Source organism: Urocampus carinirostris, chromosome 18, assembly GCF_059441175.1.
Source record: "Urocampus carinirostris isolate Australia breed hairy pipefish chromosome 18, RoL_Ucar_1.0, whole genome shotgun sequence".
Taxonomy (NCBI): domain Eukaryota; kingdom Metazoa; phylum Chordata; class Actinopteri; order Syngnathiformes; family Syngnathidae; genus Urocampus; species Urocampus carinirostris.
In genome coordinates, this window is record NC_142366.1 from 25,665,968 (window position 1) to 25,682,925 (window position 16,958).

The following is a 16,958-nucleotide window of genomic DNA, read 5'->3' on the forward strand; positions in this document are numbered from 1 at the left end:
AAACAGGACAAAATAAACGCGAACAATAATGGACAGGGAATACCAACAGGAAACAGGACCGAGTAGAAACCCGCGTCTTGCGCGGCAGAGGTTCGTTGACGGACTGACAAACGGAGAGTGAGAGCACTGAGCTTAAATAGAAGAAAAGCCAATCCATCAACGAGCCGCAGCTGGTGCCACACGGGCGGGGCCAATTGGGCGCCATGGCAACCGTGACGGCCAATCGGCAACCGTGACACGTGAATTCCAGTTGTTTGACTTTAACATTACTCAGTAGAAAAACGTTAAAAGTTTAAATAAGTAAAAGTTCACTGGTTTGTAAAAACAAATGAAATTGTAATTTAGTCCTATTATAGCTTTTGAAAATATTAATTAATTGAATACATATTACATTATCGTTGGTGATTTTCCAATCAAATGGACACCCCAAAACCAGTCTTTTTCCACTCTTTTTTCCTCTTTTCCCGCCATGTTCTTGGTTTTTAATTAATTTTTTTCTCTTCTTGTTTTCCGAGCTGCTTATTTCCCCTTTTTTGTTTGTTTTTATTCTTTCTTTTTTTCCCCTTAGCTTCTTAATTCATTTTCCTTGCTTTTTGCTTTTTCTTGATTATTTCCTGCAATTTTTTCTTAGCTCTTTACTATTTTTTTTTAAATTTACAATGTTTTTATGTAGGGGAATGGGGAGTCCACGTTAGTGTTCGCTGACATATACAATATTATATGAAATAGCATATATGCTGCCCAGACTCACTATTACATCCACTTTTCTTCGAGCGGGCATAGTGTGTCCCCGGGTGGGCACTGCCCATCCCCGCCCCCCCCTGGCGACGCCCCTGATTACTGACGCCGTCGTTCAAATATTTGTTTTAGTTGTTTTTTTTATATTTGAGCTTCTGTTTTTTTATTATATGCAAGCCTATCCTGTCTTTTATTAAGGAAAATAGTTTTTAAAACGCTATAATTATTAATGATTATACAGCGGTTTACACCCAGTATTTCTTTTCAATGATGAAAGAATTATTATTATTTTTTCAATGCTCAGCCAACCGCACCAATCAGCTTCGACCTTTTGTTCCCGTAGGCGGGACCTGCATCCTTCTCAGCCACTCAGCACTCAGTATTCGCAGCGCGTGGAGAAGTTGGAGGTCCTGGTGTGCCAGTCTAGTCCGTAGCCACGATGGATACAATACCATGCGTTTTCTTCCTGCTGCTTTCTTTAACGAGGATACCGGAAAATAACGGTAAGTCTTTTCTATCAACTCTCATTTATTTATGGCGTCTCCTGTGTGTTTTTACTCAGCGACCGTCGGCGACGAGTTTGGGCGGAATTCGTCTTTGTTTAAGAAAGCTGAAGAAAGCGGAGTGTGTCCAACTAAGATGGCGCAGGGTCGGCGGCTGTCCTGCTGCTGCCTGTCTGTGGAATGTTTATTGTCTGAGAGGGGAAAGAAGCGAAGTTTTTTAAAAGTCTTCCTTTTGACATTTCTAGTAGAGGTTGTTGGTGTATTTTGTCAGCTTTCTTTTGGGTTGTGAGCTTCGAAAAGAAGTACATCCGGAGAACACTGTTCAGTTCCTCAAACGGAAAAAAGTTGCCCGTGTTGAATGTTTGCTTATTTGTCAAGCTTTGGTTGTTCATTTACGTAGTGGGTTGAGGAATGTGGGTTTTTTTACGCTCCGGGCTAAGTATTTAAACACGTTTCTGCGTTTATGACAGTTTAGAGTTATTGTGCATCACTCGGTGGAATTGCACCGTTATTGTTCCATGCAAGTTGACTTTTAGGGGTGATCCACTTGTTGGCATAGCTTGAAAGGGACATTGTGTCATATTTGACCACTAGATGTCGCAGTATTGTGTCATGCATTTGAAAACGAGTGCTAAAAAACACAAGGAAGATAGCTAAAATACCTAATTTCCTCCTATGTTCCAAGAGCCAAGAAGAAATCTGCAGGTTGGAGAGCATTCTCTTCCCCCATGAGATTGGATCTGCAACTGAAAATGTTAAAATCTAAACTTAAAACACACTTCTATTCCATAGCATATGAAGAACCTATATTTTATGTTGACAATATCTGTGTATTATTTGCCCTCGTGTAGGTTTTAGATCAGAGGATGGTGTCATAATAGTCTGTGGTTTGCAATAATCTGGTCTGTGCAGCCCTTTGAGACTCTTTGTGATTAAGGGCGTCACAAATAAACAGGATTTGACTTGGGGTTTTGAGTTTTTCCTTGCCCTCATGTAGGTTTTAGATCAGGGGATGGTGTCATAATAGTCTGTGGTTTGCAATAATCTGTGGTCTGTGCAGCCCTTGGAGGCTCTTTGTTATTAAGGGCGTCACAAATAAACAGGATTTGACTTGGGGTTTTGAGTTTTTCCTTGCCCTCATGCAGGTTTTAGATCAGGGGATGGTGTCATAATAGTCTGTGGTTTGCAATAATCTGTGGTCTGTGCACCCCTTTGAGACTCTTTGTGATTAAGGGCGTCACAAATAAACAGGATTTGACTTGGGGTTTTGAGTTTTTCCTTGCCCTCATGTAGGTTTTAGATCAGGGGATGGTGTCATAATAGTCTGTGGTTTGCAATAATCTGTGGTCTGTGCAGCCCTTTGAGACTCTTTGTGATTAAGGGCGTCACAAATAAACAGGATTTGACTTGGGGTTTTGAGTTTTTCCTTGCCCTCATGTAGGTTTTAGATCAGGGGATGGTGTCATAATAGTCTGTGGTTTGCAATAATCTGTGGTCTGGGCAGCCCTTGGAGGCTCTTTGTTATTAAGGGCGTCACAAATAAACAGGACTTAACTTGACTAAGGTGGCCAAACCCCACTCTTTCAACGTTATTGTCAAATAGGCTATATGCACAACATGCAACACAGATTAAATTACATGCAATAAGTAAGACACAATACAAACAATAGCTAGGTACCATAAAATAAGTGAAAGTATGCATATATAAATAGTGAATGGGTGAATGAAAACTTTATTTCGAACATTAAAATAAAAACAGGACAAAAACAATAACTCAATACCAAAATAATGTTGCATAACATGTTCGAAAAGGGTTAGTAAGAAGCAGATGCTTATTTGCCCTACCCCTTCATCTTCCCTATTAGTGACATTTTATAGATCCTCTTCTCCTCTGACTAATATAAGCAAAGTCTCATGGTTATACGTATTACATAGATCAGATATCAGTTATTATAATAATAACAATAGTCACATATTTTATACACTAATCTTTGTAGTACCCATATCTCAACGTCATAATGCCACTAGTCACCAAATAGTCAAGGGTTAGACTAAAAAAGTGCAAACTTTAGACAAAACTGGTTTGTTTGTCCAACCGATCTCGTCTAGCTTATTCCAGCTTTCATCTGATCGTCTCGGTCACTGATAGCTGAAAACGTTGTCGTAGTTTGCTCGTATTGTTCACAAGGTTTTTGTTTGTTGGGAGTACCCTCAGCAGAAAGATGGTGGACAATCATATTGGCTCCCTCTAGGTGAGCCTCGTTTTATGTAAAAATAAACACACATTTTTAAAAAAAATCATCATTTGTGGATTTTAAAAATATATATATTTTTTCTCTACTAATAGGCGCTGCTAAATAATGCACAGTATCACTTTAAGACATACCTGTCAACTTACCCCAGTTACCTGTATTTTATATATATTTTGATAATCTCATTGTATACGCCTTTATAACAACTTTGTACGGGAAAAAAAAAACATCTTTTTTTCTTTGTTTGGCCGATCTCGTCCAGCTCATTTCGACTCTTATCCGGATCGTCTCAATCTCTGGCAGCAGGCGACAATGCCATCGTATAAGGCTAATGTTATCCTGGATTAAGCATCTATTTTTTTGCGTGTATCGTTTACACTCCTTCTTTTGTTTGCGTAGTCTGACTGTGGGTAAATAGGTGCTGATTTGTGTTTGTAAGGTTTATTATCACTTATTTAAAGGAATTGCAATCGTTAATAGGGGGAGAAATTGGCAGGTATGTTTAGATTATGATTAAAAGTTTGGAAGGAAGATGTGAAGCTTGTCTGTTTGATGAACAAACTGTATCTTAAACGTATTTGTGTCTGATCTTTCCTATACACCTTCTTCGTAACGTGTAAATTTTCCCATCCCACCCTAATGCTGGTGCGTAATTTTGCATTCGAGCGCCAGTGTAGCTTTGAACGGCAGAGTCAATTGAGCAATGTCCCCTAAATGCACCGTTCCTAAAAATAAGAATGTAAAACAAGAGGAGTGTGTATGTCATGCATAGATAAGGACAATAACGTGAACACCTCTCTGTTTTGAAGGCAAGCCGTCATTGATTTACCCGCGTTGTTGCTATGTAACACACCCATTTGCAGTGTATTTGACGATCGGCTCGTTTCATTAGTTAATGTGCGTCCATTAAAAAAAGAGAGTAAGAGGCGCTATCTTCGGAACATCCGATGGTGAGCTTTTCTATAGACCCAAGCGGTTTTCTTTGTGTGTCTCTACCCTTTGTGTTAGAGAGCATGGGAGCCCCATCACCAGTGGAGAAGGGGCGCATGCTTTTCACGCACAGCATCCACGGGGGCTGATGACATCCTCCCCATGTTAAACACGGAGCGCTGTCCTCACATAACACCCCGCTACCTCAGAATTCGGGGCGGCTATCGGATTGATACGTTGGCTTTGGGACACACGGAAAAGGGACACTTTCCAAACTCTTTTGTCCTGTAATCGGATTGCCGTGGCGTGGGTCTATTGTGAAAGGGGGGGACGGAATCCTTTACATTTGTGGAGAATCCCATATTTTTTTGTATTCAAATGCAAGAGCTTTATTAGTTATCGTTAAAGAAAACGCTATGCTTTTTAGTGATCCTGAAAAGAAAGCTTGCCCCTGCAGCTTACACGCCTGTTAACGGGAACATTGAGGCTTATGCTTGTCCTGGGGTTTCTAGACACACTCGGGCGAAAATGCAACACACATTCAAGCGGGTTAAATTAGGTAGTATCACTATTGTCAATGGCATCCTAGTAGTTCCCACTTCATAGGCTCTGTCCTTGTTTCCTGTCACCCTCTTTTTCCTCATCCTCCCAGTCCCCAGGCTCATTTGTCTGTTCAACATCGCTCCATCCTCCCTTCGCCCCCTTTCCCGAATCATAAATAACAGTCCGTGACAAGTGGCTGTCGGAGGGTCCGTTCGGAAAGGTGATGGTAGCGTAGGAGGTGGCTGCTGCCGGTGAGATTCCGCGAAGGGCGGAACCTCCGAATTCGAGTCTGTTTCGTAAAAATAGCACCAGGGTTTAAAGGAAACATCAAAGCTGCATTTAATTTCTGGCGGTCATGCGAGTTATTGCATTTCTCGGTTGAAATTTACCGTTATTGTTGCATGCAAGTTGACTTTTAGTGGTGATCCACTTGTTGGCATGTCTTGAAAGGGACACTGTGTCGTATTTGACCATTGGATATTGCAGTATTGTGTCGTGCAACCGAAAACGAGTGCTTAAAACCACAACGAAGATACCTGAAATACCTAATATCCCCCTATGTTCCGGTCCGGAGCCTTCGCTCTGAAAATGCTGGTCTACTGGTGATCCCGAGAGCCAAGGAGAAATCAGTACGTTCGAAAATGTTCCCTATTCGGGCCCCGGTGCTCTGGAACGCTCTTCCCCCTGAGATTGGATCTGCAACATCAGTGGAAATTTTCAAATCTAGGCTTAAAACACACTTCGCATATGAATAACATATTTTATGTTGACAATATCTGTATTATTTGCCCTCATGTAGGTTTTAGGTCAGGGGATGGTGTCATAATAGTCTGTGGTTTGCTACAATCTGTGGTCTGTGCAGCCATTTGAGACTCCTTGAGATTAAGGGCGTCACAAATAAACATGACTTGACTAAGGTGGGCAAACCCCTCTCTTTCAACGTTATTGTCAACTAGCCTATATGCACAACATACAGCACATATTAAATTACATGCAATAAGCAAGACACAATACAAACAATTGCAAGGTACCATAAAAGAAGTGAAAGTATGCATAAATAGTCAAGGGTTAGACTAAAAATGTGCCAACTATAAACAAAAACTGGTTTGTTTGTTTAACCAATCTCGTCTAGCTCATTCCAGCTTTAATCTGATCGTCTCGGTCACTGATAGCTGAAAACGTCGTTGTTTGCTCATATTGTTCACAAGGTTTTTGTTAGTTGGGGGTAACTTCGGCAGCAAGATGGTGGACAATCATTTTCCCGAATAATAAATAACAGTCCGTGACAAGTGACTGTCGGAGGGTCCGTTCGTAAAAGTGATGGTAGCGTAGGAGGTGGCTGCTGCCGGTGAGATTCCGCGAAGGGCAGAAACCTCCGAATTCGAGTCTGTTTCGACATTTTAAAAATAGCACCGGGGTTTAAAGTAAACATCAAAGCTGCGTTTAATTTCATGCGAGTTGACAGCGGCATCATGTAAAATAGATAAGATCGGGATTAAGTTGAATTTTTTTATCCCTTTGAAGACAGCAGAACTGCTAATATGTTCTCTCTGGTTTTTAGATCTGCAGAAATTAAATGTTTCTCGGATCAAATGTACAGGGATCATATATCTCATGCAGTGCATTGGCCCATGGATGTTTTCATTTCAGAGGATGTTGAAATAGAATTACAAAAGAGGAAATAAAGACTTATCAGGGTGAATAGGCGAAAAAATCCTAAAATGTTGCTTAGTATAACTGGCATAATTTCTTAATTTTCCTCATGCTGAGGTTTTTGCGGTTTTCCTTGCCTTCATGTAAGTTTTAGATCAGGGGATGGTGTATATAATAGTCTGTAGTTATCAATAGTCTGTGGTCTGTACAGCCCTTTGAGACCCCTTGTGATTAAGGGCTATATCAATAAGCATGACTTAAAAAAATGCAATGAAGAATAGTAAATTGCATCAAGAGTGTAATGAAAATAAGTGCAATAACAATTAGCTGCAGCAATGAAAAAAATATTCACAAGATATAAATATAAATACATTAATACAAGGGTCATTTTTATAAAAACCTATTAAATTCCTAAATAAATGCATATCACGTACTCTCTACGGTAGCTAGATGTGTTTAGTTTGTATAGCGTGGTGAGTTTGTCAGAGTGTAAAACTGCTTTCACCGAACTGTTATAATACTAGTCGACACATTCAATGTCAAACAGAAAAATCATTTTTCTCATATTGTTTGTGAATAAATGTGATTAGAAAAGATCTTTTGTCCTCCGTGATTATAATGTGTAGGGTAGGCGACTTATGTAGACTGACTAGGCATAATACTGAAAAACAATGCGACACTTGGGAGTTCTTTAAGCCTTGGAACAGAAAGTCTGGGTCCTGAGGCAAACTGATTTTGATATCCCTGATATAGAGGGACCTTTTCATACAAAATTGCAAATCTACAATTTGAGGCTGTTGAAATGAACACAATCGTGAAAAAATATCTAATAAATCAACAATGATTTCAGTAATAGATTGTTGAGAGCCTTTTGAGGCACACTGTCAGTAGAAAATGTTTAAAGATGAATTGCCAGTACCAGTTTTATTTTGTTGATTTTTTTACTTAAATTATCATGTTGCCTAAATGACAGTATAAAGGTACACTGAAAGGACTGTTGTAAAGTGCTGTGTAAATAAAGCACTGAACAGTTAACATTAACCTTTTTAATCATCATCTGTGGTCACGGTGTGTTAGGAGGTAAACCAATTTATTCATTCTGGTTAATCCTTTTGCTGTGATTTGGGATTGTACTATGTTTCATCTGTTTTCAAGTTTAGCTATATTTTATGCTGTTTTCCACATGTTGAGGTTTTCTTTGCCCTCATGTAGGTTTTAGATCAGGGGATGGTGTCACAATAGTCTGTGGTTTGCAATAATCTGTGGTCTGTGCAGCCCTTTGAGACTGTCCCTTCTCAAGGGTTCTTTGTTTTCCTCATGTTGAGGTTTTTGAGTTTTTCCTTGCCCTCATGTAGGTTTCAGATCAGGGGATGGTGTCATAATAGTCTGTGGTTTGCAATAATCTGTGGTCTGTGCAGCCCTTTGAGACTGTCCCTTCTCAAGGGTTCTTTGTTTTCCTCATGTTGAGGTTTTTGAGTTTTTCCTTGCCCTCATGTAGGTTTCAGATCAGGGGATGGTGTCATAATAGTCTGTGGTTTGCAATAATCTGTGGTCTGTGCAGCCCTTTGAGACTGCCCCTTCTCAAGGGTTCTTTGTTTTCCTTATGTTGAGGTTTTTGAGTTTTTCCTTGCCCTCATTTAGGTTTTAGATCAGGGGATGGTGTAATAATAATCTGTGGTTTGCAATAATCTGTGGTCTGTGCAGCCCTTTGACACTCTTTGCGATTAAGGGCGTCACAAATAAACATGACTTTAGGTTTTTGAGTTTTTCCTTGCCCTCATGTAGGTTTTAGATCAGGGGATGGTGTCATAATAGTCTGTGGTTTGCAATAATCTGTGGTCTGGGCAGCCCTTTGAGACTCTTTGTGATTAAGGGCGTCACAAATAAACATGACTTGAGGTTTTTGAGTTTTTCCTTGCCCTCATGTCGGTTTTAGATCAGGGGATGGTGTCATAATAGTCTGTGGTTTGCAATCATTTGTGGTCTGTGCAGCTCTTTGAGACTCTGTGATTAAGGGCGTCACTTGTCATGACCAGGAAGCTTGAAATTCAAATAGAACAGATAGAAGAAATACAAATCAATTGAAGCTGATTTAAAGTCATGCTTTTACGTTGGCGTGTTTAATCCCTCGGAGGCTGATGGGTGGTGAGAAGGTCTTGGGTGGGGTCTCAAAAAAAAAAGAGGGGGGTTGTTTCGTTGTGGCTATGGGCGGTTATTCATCAGTGTACGTGCTAATGACTGAGGGGCTGGTTCAGAAAATTTCTTTTGCATCCTTGCAATGGTTAACTGATCGAGCGGCTGTGAAATGAGGTGTGTTGTCGTTTACCACGAGCAAGCCAATCGACTCCGTTATGACTGCTGTGCAATTTGACATTTTGCCAGTTATTTGTAAGGTTGCCCACATTTTTGATTGTAGCTGTTAAAATAGAAAGGTTTTTTTGTGCTCAATACAGTGCCTTTGGGTGGTGATTTGGGAGGTAAATCAAAGCAGAATGCGATTTGTTTATTACAAGATGCAGGGGTCGTACGGGTGCTTGAAATCCTTAAACGCTAGGATGGAAAAGTGTTAGAATTTTGGGTTAAGTGCTTGTATATTCTTGAAATTAATGAAGTCTGCTTAAAAAGGACGCTGACGCTGCTTTCTCATGGCCTCGTTTTGCCATTGCAATCCTTCATTTTGTGCGGTATTGCTCTTCGAAGCCTCATTGCCCCCAACGGGTTCTGCTGAGGTGCATGCTACATCTAAACGGGGCGCTATGAAATTGAAATGTGTATTAGTACCAGGATTATGTATCAATCATGGACAGTTATTATGACCCGTGCAAAAATTACTGTAACATTTCCTAGTGGTAAATTGGGAAGAACTTCCAGCAACTGTAAATATAAGCGGCCTATTTTTACCCAACATCAATACGGGGAGAGATTTGCCTCGATCAATTGTCTTCGCGATTTACTCAAGATCTAAAAATCACTTCCTGATAAATTCATACGAAGGAATAAAAATCGGTATTTGGATAGCAGGTATATTTTTGCCTCTGCAAAATTCGATTCACACCGGATCTTTTTTTATAGTACTGGAGGAATAGGAAAATTGGCTTAGGAAGTCTTTAAAAGTGCTTGAATTTGGCAGTCCATAAGGTGTACAAACCCCGAGGATGATTTACCCCTGAACAATTTGTAAGGCAATATGTGGAGTTTGCATGTTCTCCCCGTGCTTGTGTGGGTTTCCTTCTAGCACTCTGGTTTCCTCCCACATTCCCAAAATATGCATGTTAGGTTAATTGGCCTAACCAAATTGGCCCTAGGTGTGAATGAGCGAGTGATTGGTTGTCAGTCTCTCTGTGCCCTGTGATTGACTGGCAACCGGTTCAGGGTGTCCCCTGCTCACTGCCCAAAGATAGCTGGGTTGGGCTCCAGCACCCCCGCGACCCTACTGAGGATAAACGCTGCAGATAATGGATGGATGGATATATTCATTATGGTTGTCGTGCTCTACTTTTCCGTTGTAGTTTGGGATTGAATGGAATGAATGGTCTGCATTTACATAGGGCTTTTCAAGTCAATGAAGCTTTTCAATGTGCTTCACACTTACCCATTCACACACACACTCACACACCAATAGGGAGTCAGTCATGCAGGGCGCCTACCTGCTTATCAGGGTCATTAGGGATTCGTTGTCTTGCCCAAGGACATTTCGACACATAAAACAGAGAAGCCGGGAATCAAACCTGTGACCTCTTGATCCCAAGACAAGCGCTCTACCGCCTGAGCTAAAAAATATTAGTAAAAGAAAATATATACTCTATAAAATAACTGCAAAATACAGTATAATTTTGCCGATCGGATTCAATATAATGATAATAGATTAGATAAATATAATAGAAATAATAAAGTTTGAAGAATTATCCATAAATAATAAACTTATAATAAATAATATAAATAGCTATAGAAAAGTATATGTAAACAAATGGTTTCTTCAAAAAGCCCATTTTTTATGTTACATTATGTTTTTGGTTTAAAACAGCTAATCACATTTCATTTTTTAATTATTACTCAGAAAACATCGTAATGTTTTAAACAGTTTTGTTTTTGGCGGGTTTACTGTAAAACAACCAATTTTTCTTGCGACATTTTGTGATTTCTAATCAACTATTATTTATATTATTATTCCCATGTTTATCAATTGAATATTTTTGAGGTTATTTCAAGCTTCCAAATATTCAACTTCTTTTCCTGTATCGATGTTTCGAGTTGACTTTATCACCATTATGCACTGTCCTTTTTTTTCTCGCCCGTTTGTCCTTGTAGTATTGTTCTGTGGCTTGCGAGCGTCTGTACGAGCGGCAGAGAAATGCGAAGCATTCATGTGACCCTGGATTTTCGTTGTCCCGGCCCAAGGAACCACAACTAATTTGAGAGGTTGTTGTTGTGCCACCGGCCTTTCCATTCAGAGGCACCAAAGCGTTAATGAGTAACACCCTCACTCTGCTCTTTTTGGGTAGAGATTGGGTAATCCTGGCACGTCTTTTTTACGAGGGGTAAAAATGTTATATTTTTTTGCACTAAATGCAGCACCCGATCCTAAGGCGCAATTAAAATTGCAAAACAATACATGCAACAGGAATTCAACCCGGAGAGAACTGGCTCTCTCCCACTACACTACTCGTGGTACAGATGACATACAAAAAGGCATTAGCGCTTATCTCACTGTCACAATTTTTTTTACCTGTGGTGCCAGAAACATTGTTTTGCACAGGGGTGTCAAACTCAATTATACAGAGGGCCAGAACTCAAACCACGCCTTTGGTCGCGGGCCGAACAGGATAAATATTTATTGAATACACGTTCCTTTTAAAAATAAATAAATATGAATTTAAAGAAGTCAGAAATATTTCTATTATCAATTAACTGTGATGATTAAAACGGAATGAAAATATACATTTATATAATTATTTCAGCAATATTATTTTGTATAATGTACAATATTGTTGTGAACTGAAAAATCTTGAAGTATTACCAATAAACTGATGATTAAAACTGAATGAATATATAGATTTATATGATATATTTGTCGCCAATTTACAATTTCAACCTTGATAACACAAAATTTTGGGGACCCATAGATCTCTGTTGGGACCCATAGATTTTTGAGCATGCGAGTCCCCGGGACCCATCACTTTTCAGAGTTAAAATGAACACTGCGTGTATGACCAAATCACAGTACCACCTTGCCATTTGGACGACTTTCCACAGCTCGCAGACAAGCTAGCAGACATCACACACCCGGTCTGTAAACGACATTTGCCGAGACTGATGAGTCAACGTATCCGATTGGCAGACACTCATCGGAGACCCGTTTGTAAATCTGTCCTGCCTGGACATGCAGTACTACTACGGGTTATTTTTTCCCCGTGTAACTGTTACTACTAGCTCTGTTCTGAAACGAGTCGAGCTAAGCTGTTCTCGCTCATAATTTCTCACTCAAAACGGATCTTTAAGTTCTTGGCGGTGTCACGACTTATGAGCAATGAAATACAGACATCCCTCGGTTTTTAGGTTTAATGGGGACCACAACAACCGCTAACAGTGGAAAAACGTAGCGTCCTGCCTTCATAAAATTCCACTAAGGGTTAAACTTACCTCCAGGTGACGTCAAACCAACTTAAAGTATACGACTGTAACATAAAAATAATTGGAGATCTACAAATATGAAAAGACAACACATCAGTTGGATAAATGGTTTTAGATAGATACTTTATTCATCCCCGTAGGGAAATTCACACTTCCAGCAGTATCCTTTTGTTGTTTATTAGCAAATTAACAGGATGGCCTCGGGGGGCTGTGTTGTAGTTTAGCAACAGGGGAGTGAATGACGTCACACGCTAGGCCAGGGGTAGGGAACCTATGGCTCGGGAGCCATATATGGCTCTTTTCATGAGTACGTATGGCTCCGAAATAAAATGTAACTATTGCACACTCTCTGTGGCGTTCCAAAGTCAAGTGATTTCATCCCGATTTTTGTCCTTATGAAGCCGAAGCAACTTAATGCAGAAGTTTGATAAGAAACCATTTCAACTGATGAATAAAAACGCTGACTTTGATTGGTTGAGCAGTACAGGTGGGCGGATCCCTGCACACAGCGCAAGGCACTTCCTTCTCTCTCTCTTGCTCAGTGCATTCTACACCCAAAGTGAATATGACCATATGCTTATCGTTTGCCATCATTTGTGACATTTTTACAGAAGAACTTTGCATGCACATTCTTTTGAAACCGTTATGAAGGACAAATCTCATGGAAAAATGCCTCAACACTCTTAACTGAAGGTGGAAGACAAATTGTAAATGGCATATTGACATTGATTTGGGACACAGGATTTGGCATTATTATCATTTCATACATTTGATGAAATCATTAAATGACACACAGTTAAATTGAGATAGCTTTTGTCTAGAGAGCGTGTTTAGCGGTTTTTCAATTTTGTCTGAAAATATATGATGTGGCTCTCGCAATTTCTTTTTAAAACATATTTTGCTTTTATGGCTCTTTGCAATTTGCGTTTTGATAGCTGGGATTGGCTCCAGCACCCCCGTGACCCTATTGATAATAATAATAATAATAATAATAATTTCGTTGTATTGTCATTCTGTGTAACAATGTACACAGAACGAAATGTCGATTGCACCTGACCCGTTGTAGCGAGCCGATGCAGCCGCAGCCAACAGAGGGCGCCGCCGACCACTTTTTAAGTCTTAGGAATGACTCGGCCGGGGTGGTGCAGGTAATGGATAGATAGTTGAAGTTGTTTTTTGTTAGTCGTATACTCTCAGTCGTCTCTGTATGTTTAAACCTTTGGGGGTTAGGGTTATGAAGCGATGGTGCGGATTTTCACTTTTGGCAGGTGGTTGTTGTCATTACCTGCAAAAACCAAGGGACCTCGATATATCATCTATTGCACAGGGGCTGTGCTTTGTTGATGAACGCATCGAAGAGTAATTTGCCTGTCACGGGATGCACCAAAATCCAAACCAAAGAATAGAACCCTACCGTTAAAAACGTGTTTCAAAAGCCGGCCCACCCCTTGTGGGGTTTCCATGCATCTGCTGCCAAGTCGCGCAGCAGCGAGCTAAGCTAACCGACAGCGGAGGGAATGAGTCGGACCGACTGCTGAGAACGTATGCAAACAAATGCGGGCGTCACTGGCAATTTATCAACCTCGGCTTTAATTGAAAAATGAAATCTTGATCCGGAGTGGTTGGATTTTATGAAATCCTCCTCACACCCTTATACTGTATTTAACATTTCTCTGTGTAGACCTTTGTGTGAGTATGAGGCACTGTAATTACAGTTTTTTCCTGTTTTTTCTTCTTCTTGCGGATGAATAGTGTTAGGACCAGAACGGAATCAGGACCCAATTGCGTGATGTTTACCACAAGTTTTATTGAAGGAAAGAGGAAGGGCTGCACCCACGATCTGGTGTTTGCTGGACGCGGGAGGCGAGTCGCTCTCTGATTCGGACTGTGAGCCAAACACGGAAGTGGATCTGCCGTAGCGAGCGATGGCGGTGTCAGGGATGGAAAAACGGGTCAGTAGCTGGGACAGGAGAGCAAAAACATGGTCGAGGTCAGAAACGGGTCGTAAACCGGGACGCGAGAGCAGACGTGGTCCTGATCAAAACAGGTCGTAGACGGAGACAGACGGGCGCACAAAACGGGACAGGTGGTAGTCAGGGTCGAAAAATGTTTGCTTAGTGTTAACTGAGGTTCGCAGACGAACTGACAACAGGTGACAGAAAGGAGTAGGTTTAAATAGGGACAGGGAGCCAATCAGAACCCGCAGCAGTTTGCGCCAAATGAGCGGGCACAGCTGATTCACATGGGTAATCATGACAGAGAGTGTTTTCAATTTGAAAGATTTAGTAAATGACTCACCCTGTAGCTAATTGGGCAGGGTGGCCACTTAGGATCTTTTCTACCGGTGCTGACCAGAGAACTGCTTTCAACAAGAAAATTGCACTCATTTTTTCCATTAAGTCCCAACAAAGTCATAAATGAGGTACATTAGGCCCGCAAGCCTCCGTTGCCCCGTTTAGTTTTTTGTTTTTTTTCACTGTATGGGAGGCATAAGGGCGGCACGGCGGCTAAGTGGTTAGCACGTAGCCCCACAACGCTACAGGCCTCCCCTTGCCTGCAGACCATTCACACAAAAAGATCCTAGATAAGAACAGTTTAAAATAGCACGAAGTATGATGGCCGCTGGATTTCTTTCTTTGAAGATACTGGGAAAATGGCTTTAAAAGTGCTTGAAAAGTTCTTGAATTTGTGTCACGGTTGCCATGGCGCCCAATTGGCCCCGCCCGTTTGGCGCCAGCTGCAGCTCTTTGACAGATTGGCTTTCCGTCTATTTAAGCTCAGCGCTCTCACTCTTCCTTCCTCAGTCCGTGAACAAACCTTTGCCCCGCAAGCCGTGGGTTTTGACTTGGCCCTCTTTCCTGTTGGTATTTCCTGTCTGGTACTGTTCCCATTTATTTTTAATATCTGTTTCCAGTTTCGTTCTTGTCTAGTTTTTCCTGTTTACTTTCGATATCCTGTTTTGATATCAATCCTGTCCGTCCGGTTGTTTAATATCAGATTCTAGTTTCGTTTCCGTCTAGTTTGTCCTGTTTATTTTCGATATCCTGTTTTGATATCAATCCTGTCTGTCCCGTCCTGTCCGATATCTGCTCAGGCAAATGTTATCGATCTTATCGGCCTCTGGCTTCCTATCATTCCACACCAGACAGGCTGCCCAACGTGCATGACTCACTGTTTCTCGCAAAATAAGAGGCTTTTGTGAGAAACGTCACGCATTTGGGTCCTGATCCTGTTCCGGTTCATGACAGTTATACTTAAAACGTGAAGACGGTATCGATCTTAAGACAACAGTATCGATCCAAACTGAGTACTCGGTCAGTATCCTTGATATGGATATTTGGATCGATTATAATAAACACAGGAAATAAAGCAAACCCCAATGAGTCTTAACTACAGTTTCCTTTCGGCATTTTAAACTCTGAATTGCAAGTAGGTGAGAGTGTTATTTTTGGTGTTTTTCTGGAGTGGGGATCACGCGTTTGGGTCCTTATCCTGTTCCGGTGCGTGACAATTTGGCCTATGAAAAAAGAACTTGATTGGCAGGTCCAAAGTGTGAATAAGCGTATGAATCGTCCGTCTCTCTATACCCCGCGTCCCCTGTCCACCGTCCAAGGACAGCTGGGATGGGCTCCTGCACCCCCGCGACCCTACTGAGGATAAGGATAAGAAAACAAATGGTAGGCAATATGGATGTCAGTCCTCATGTGTGCAGTCACCTGCTCTAAAATAAGCAAGGCGCTAAAAAATGACTTACGGGTTCTTGCAGCTGTTTAATCTTCCGATCAAACTGTTCCATATTCATCAGAGGAACCCTTGTGACAGATGTACCGGCCGACAGCCACTCCCATTCTCCATTTCTATGGCCTTCCTTACTCTCGTCTTTGTCCGGCTAACAAAAAAGGTCTCATAAATCGAACCTGGTTTCCATCCGTAATGGTTTAGCAGCTGCGGATCACTGCTGTTTTCGTAAGCAATTATTACAGAGCACTTTTAATATAAGTAAAACTCACATTCATCTGTCATGTACGTCTCTGGTTGTTGTACCTCATTTCAGTCAACAACGATGTAATGTTAAGAGGAACCGGGATTAGAACCCGCAATCGATTCGAGTTCACCTTGTGTCAAGGACAGTATATGGTGCTCTGGCCCTGTGACAGTATGAGAGTCCATTCTGATGACATTGCCTTGCTTCGTTTTGAGTCTTGCAAGGACAAACAATGGTGTGAGGAGATAGATCAGGGGTCGGGAACTTTTTGGACCCAAAGAGCCAGAAAAGCAAAAACATGTGTATTATATTTGTATTTATTTATTATTTAGAGAGAGAAAGAGAGAGAGATAGCTAGAGAGAGGGAGAGATAGCTTGAGCGATAGCTAGAGAGAGAGAATGAGAGAGAATGAGAGCGAGAGAGAGAGAGAGAGATTGCTAGAGCGTTAGATAGATAAAGAGAGAGAGAGAGAGAGAGAGATTGCTAGAGCGTTAGCTAGAGAGAGAGAGAGAGAGAGAGATTGCTAGAGAGAGAGAGAGAGATTCCTAGAGCGTTAGCTAGAGAGAGAGAGAGAGAGATTGCTAGAGCGTTAGCTAGAGAGAGAGAGAGAGAGAGAGAGATTGCTAGAGCGTTAGCTAGAGAGAGAGAGAGAGCGATAGCTGGAGATTGCTAGAGCGCTAGCTAGAGAGAGAGAGAGAGAGATAGCTGGAGAGCGCTAGAGA

General features: G+C 41.2%; 1 protein-coding gene across 1 annotated transcript in view; it reads left to right on the top strand.

Annotated features, from left to right (window-relative positions):
- Nucleotides 1-1,102: 1,102 nt before the first annotated feature.
- tgfbr1b (transforming growth factor, beta receptor 1 b) overlaps nucleotides 1,103-16,958 on the top strand; it is a 71,080-nt gene continuing 55,224 nt past the window's right edge. Inside the window, exon 1 of the mRNA XM_088321983.1 lies at nucleotides 1,103-1,241. Coding sequence (XP_088178109.1) covers nucleotides 1,178-1,241 — 64 coding nt within the window. The 5' untranslated portion in view covers nucleotides 1,103-1,177. The remainder of the gene's footprint in view (nucleotides 1,242-16,958) is intronic.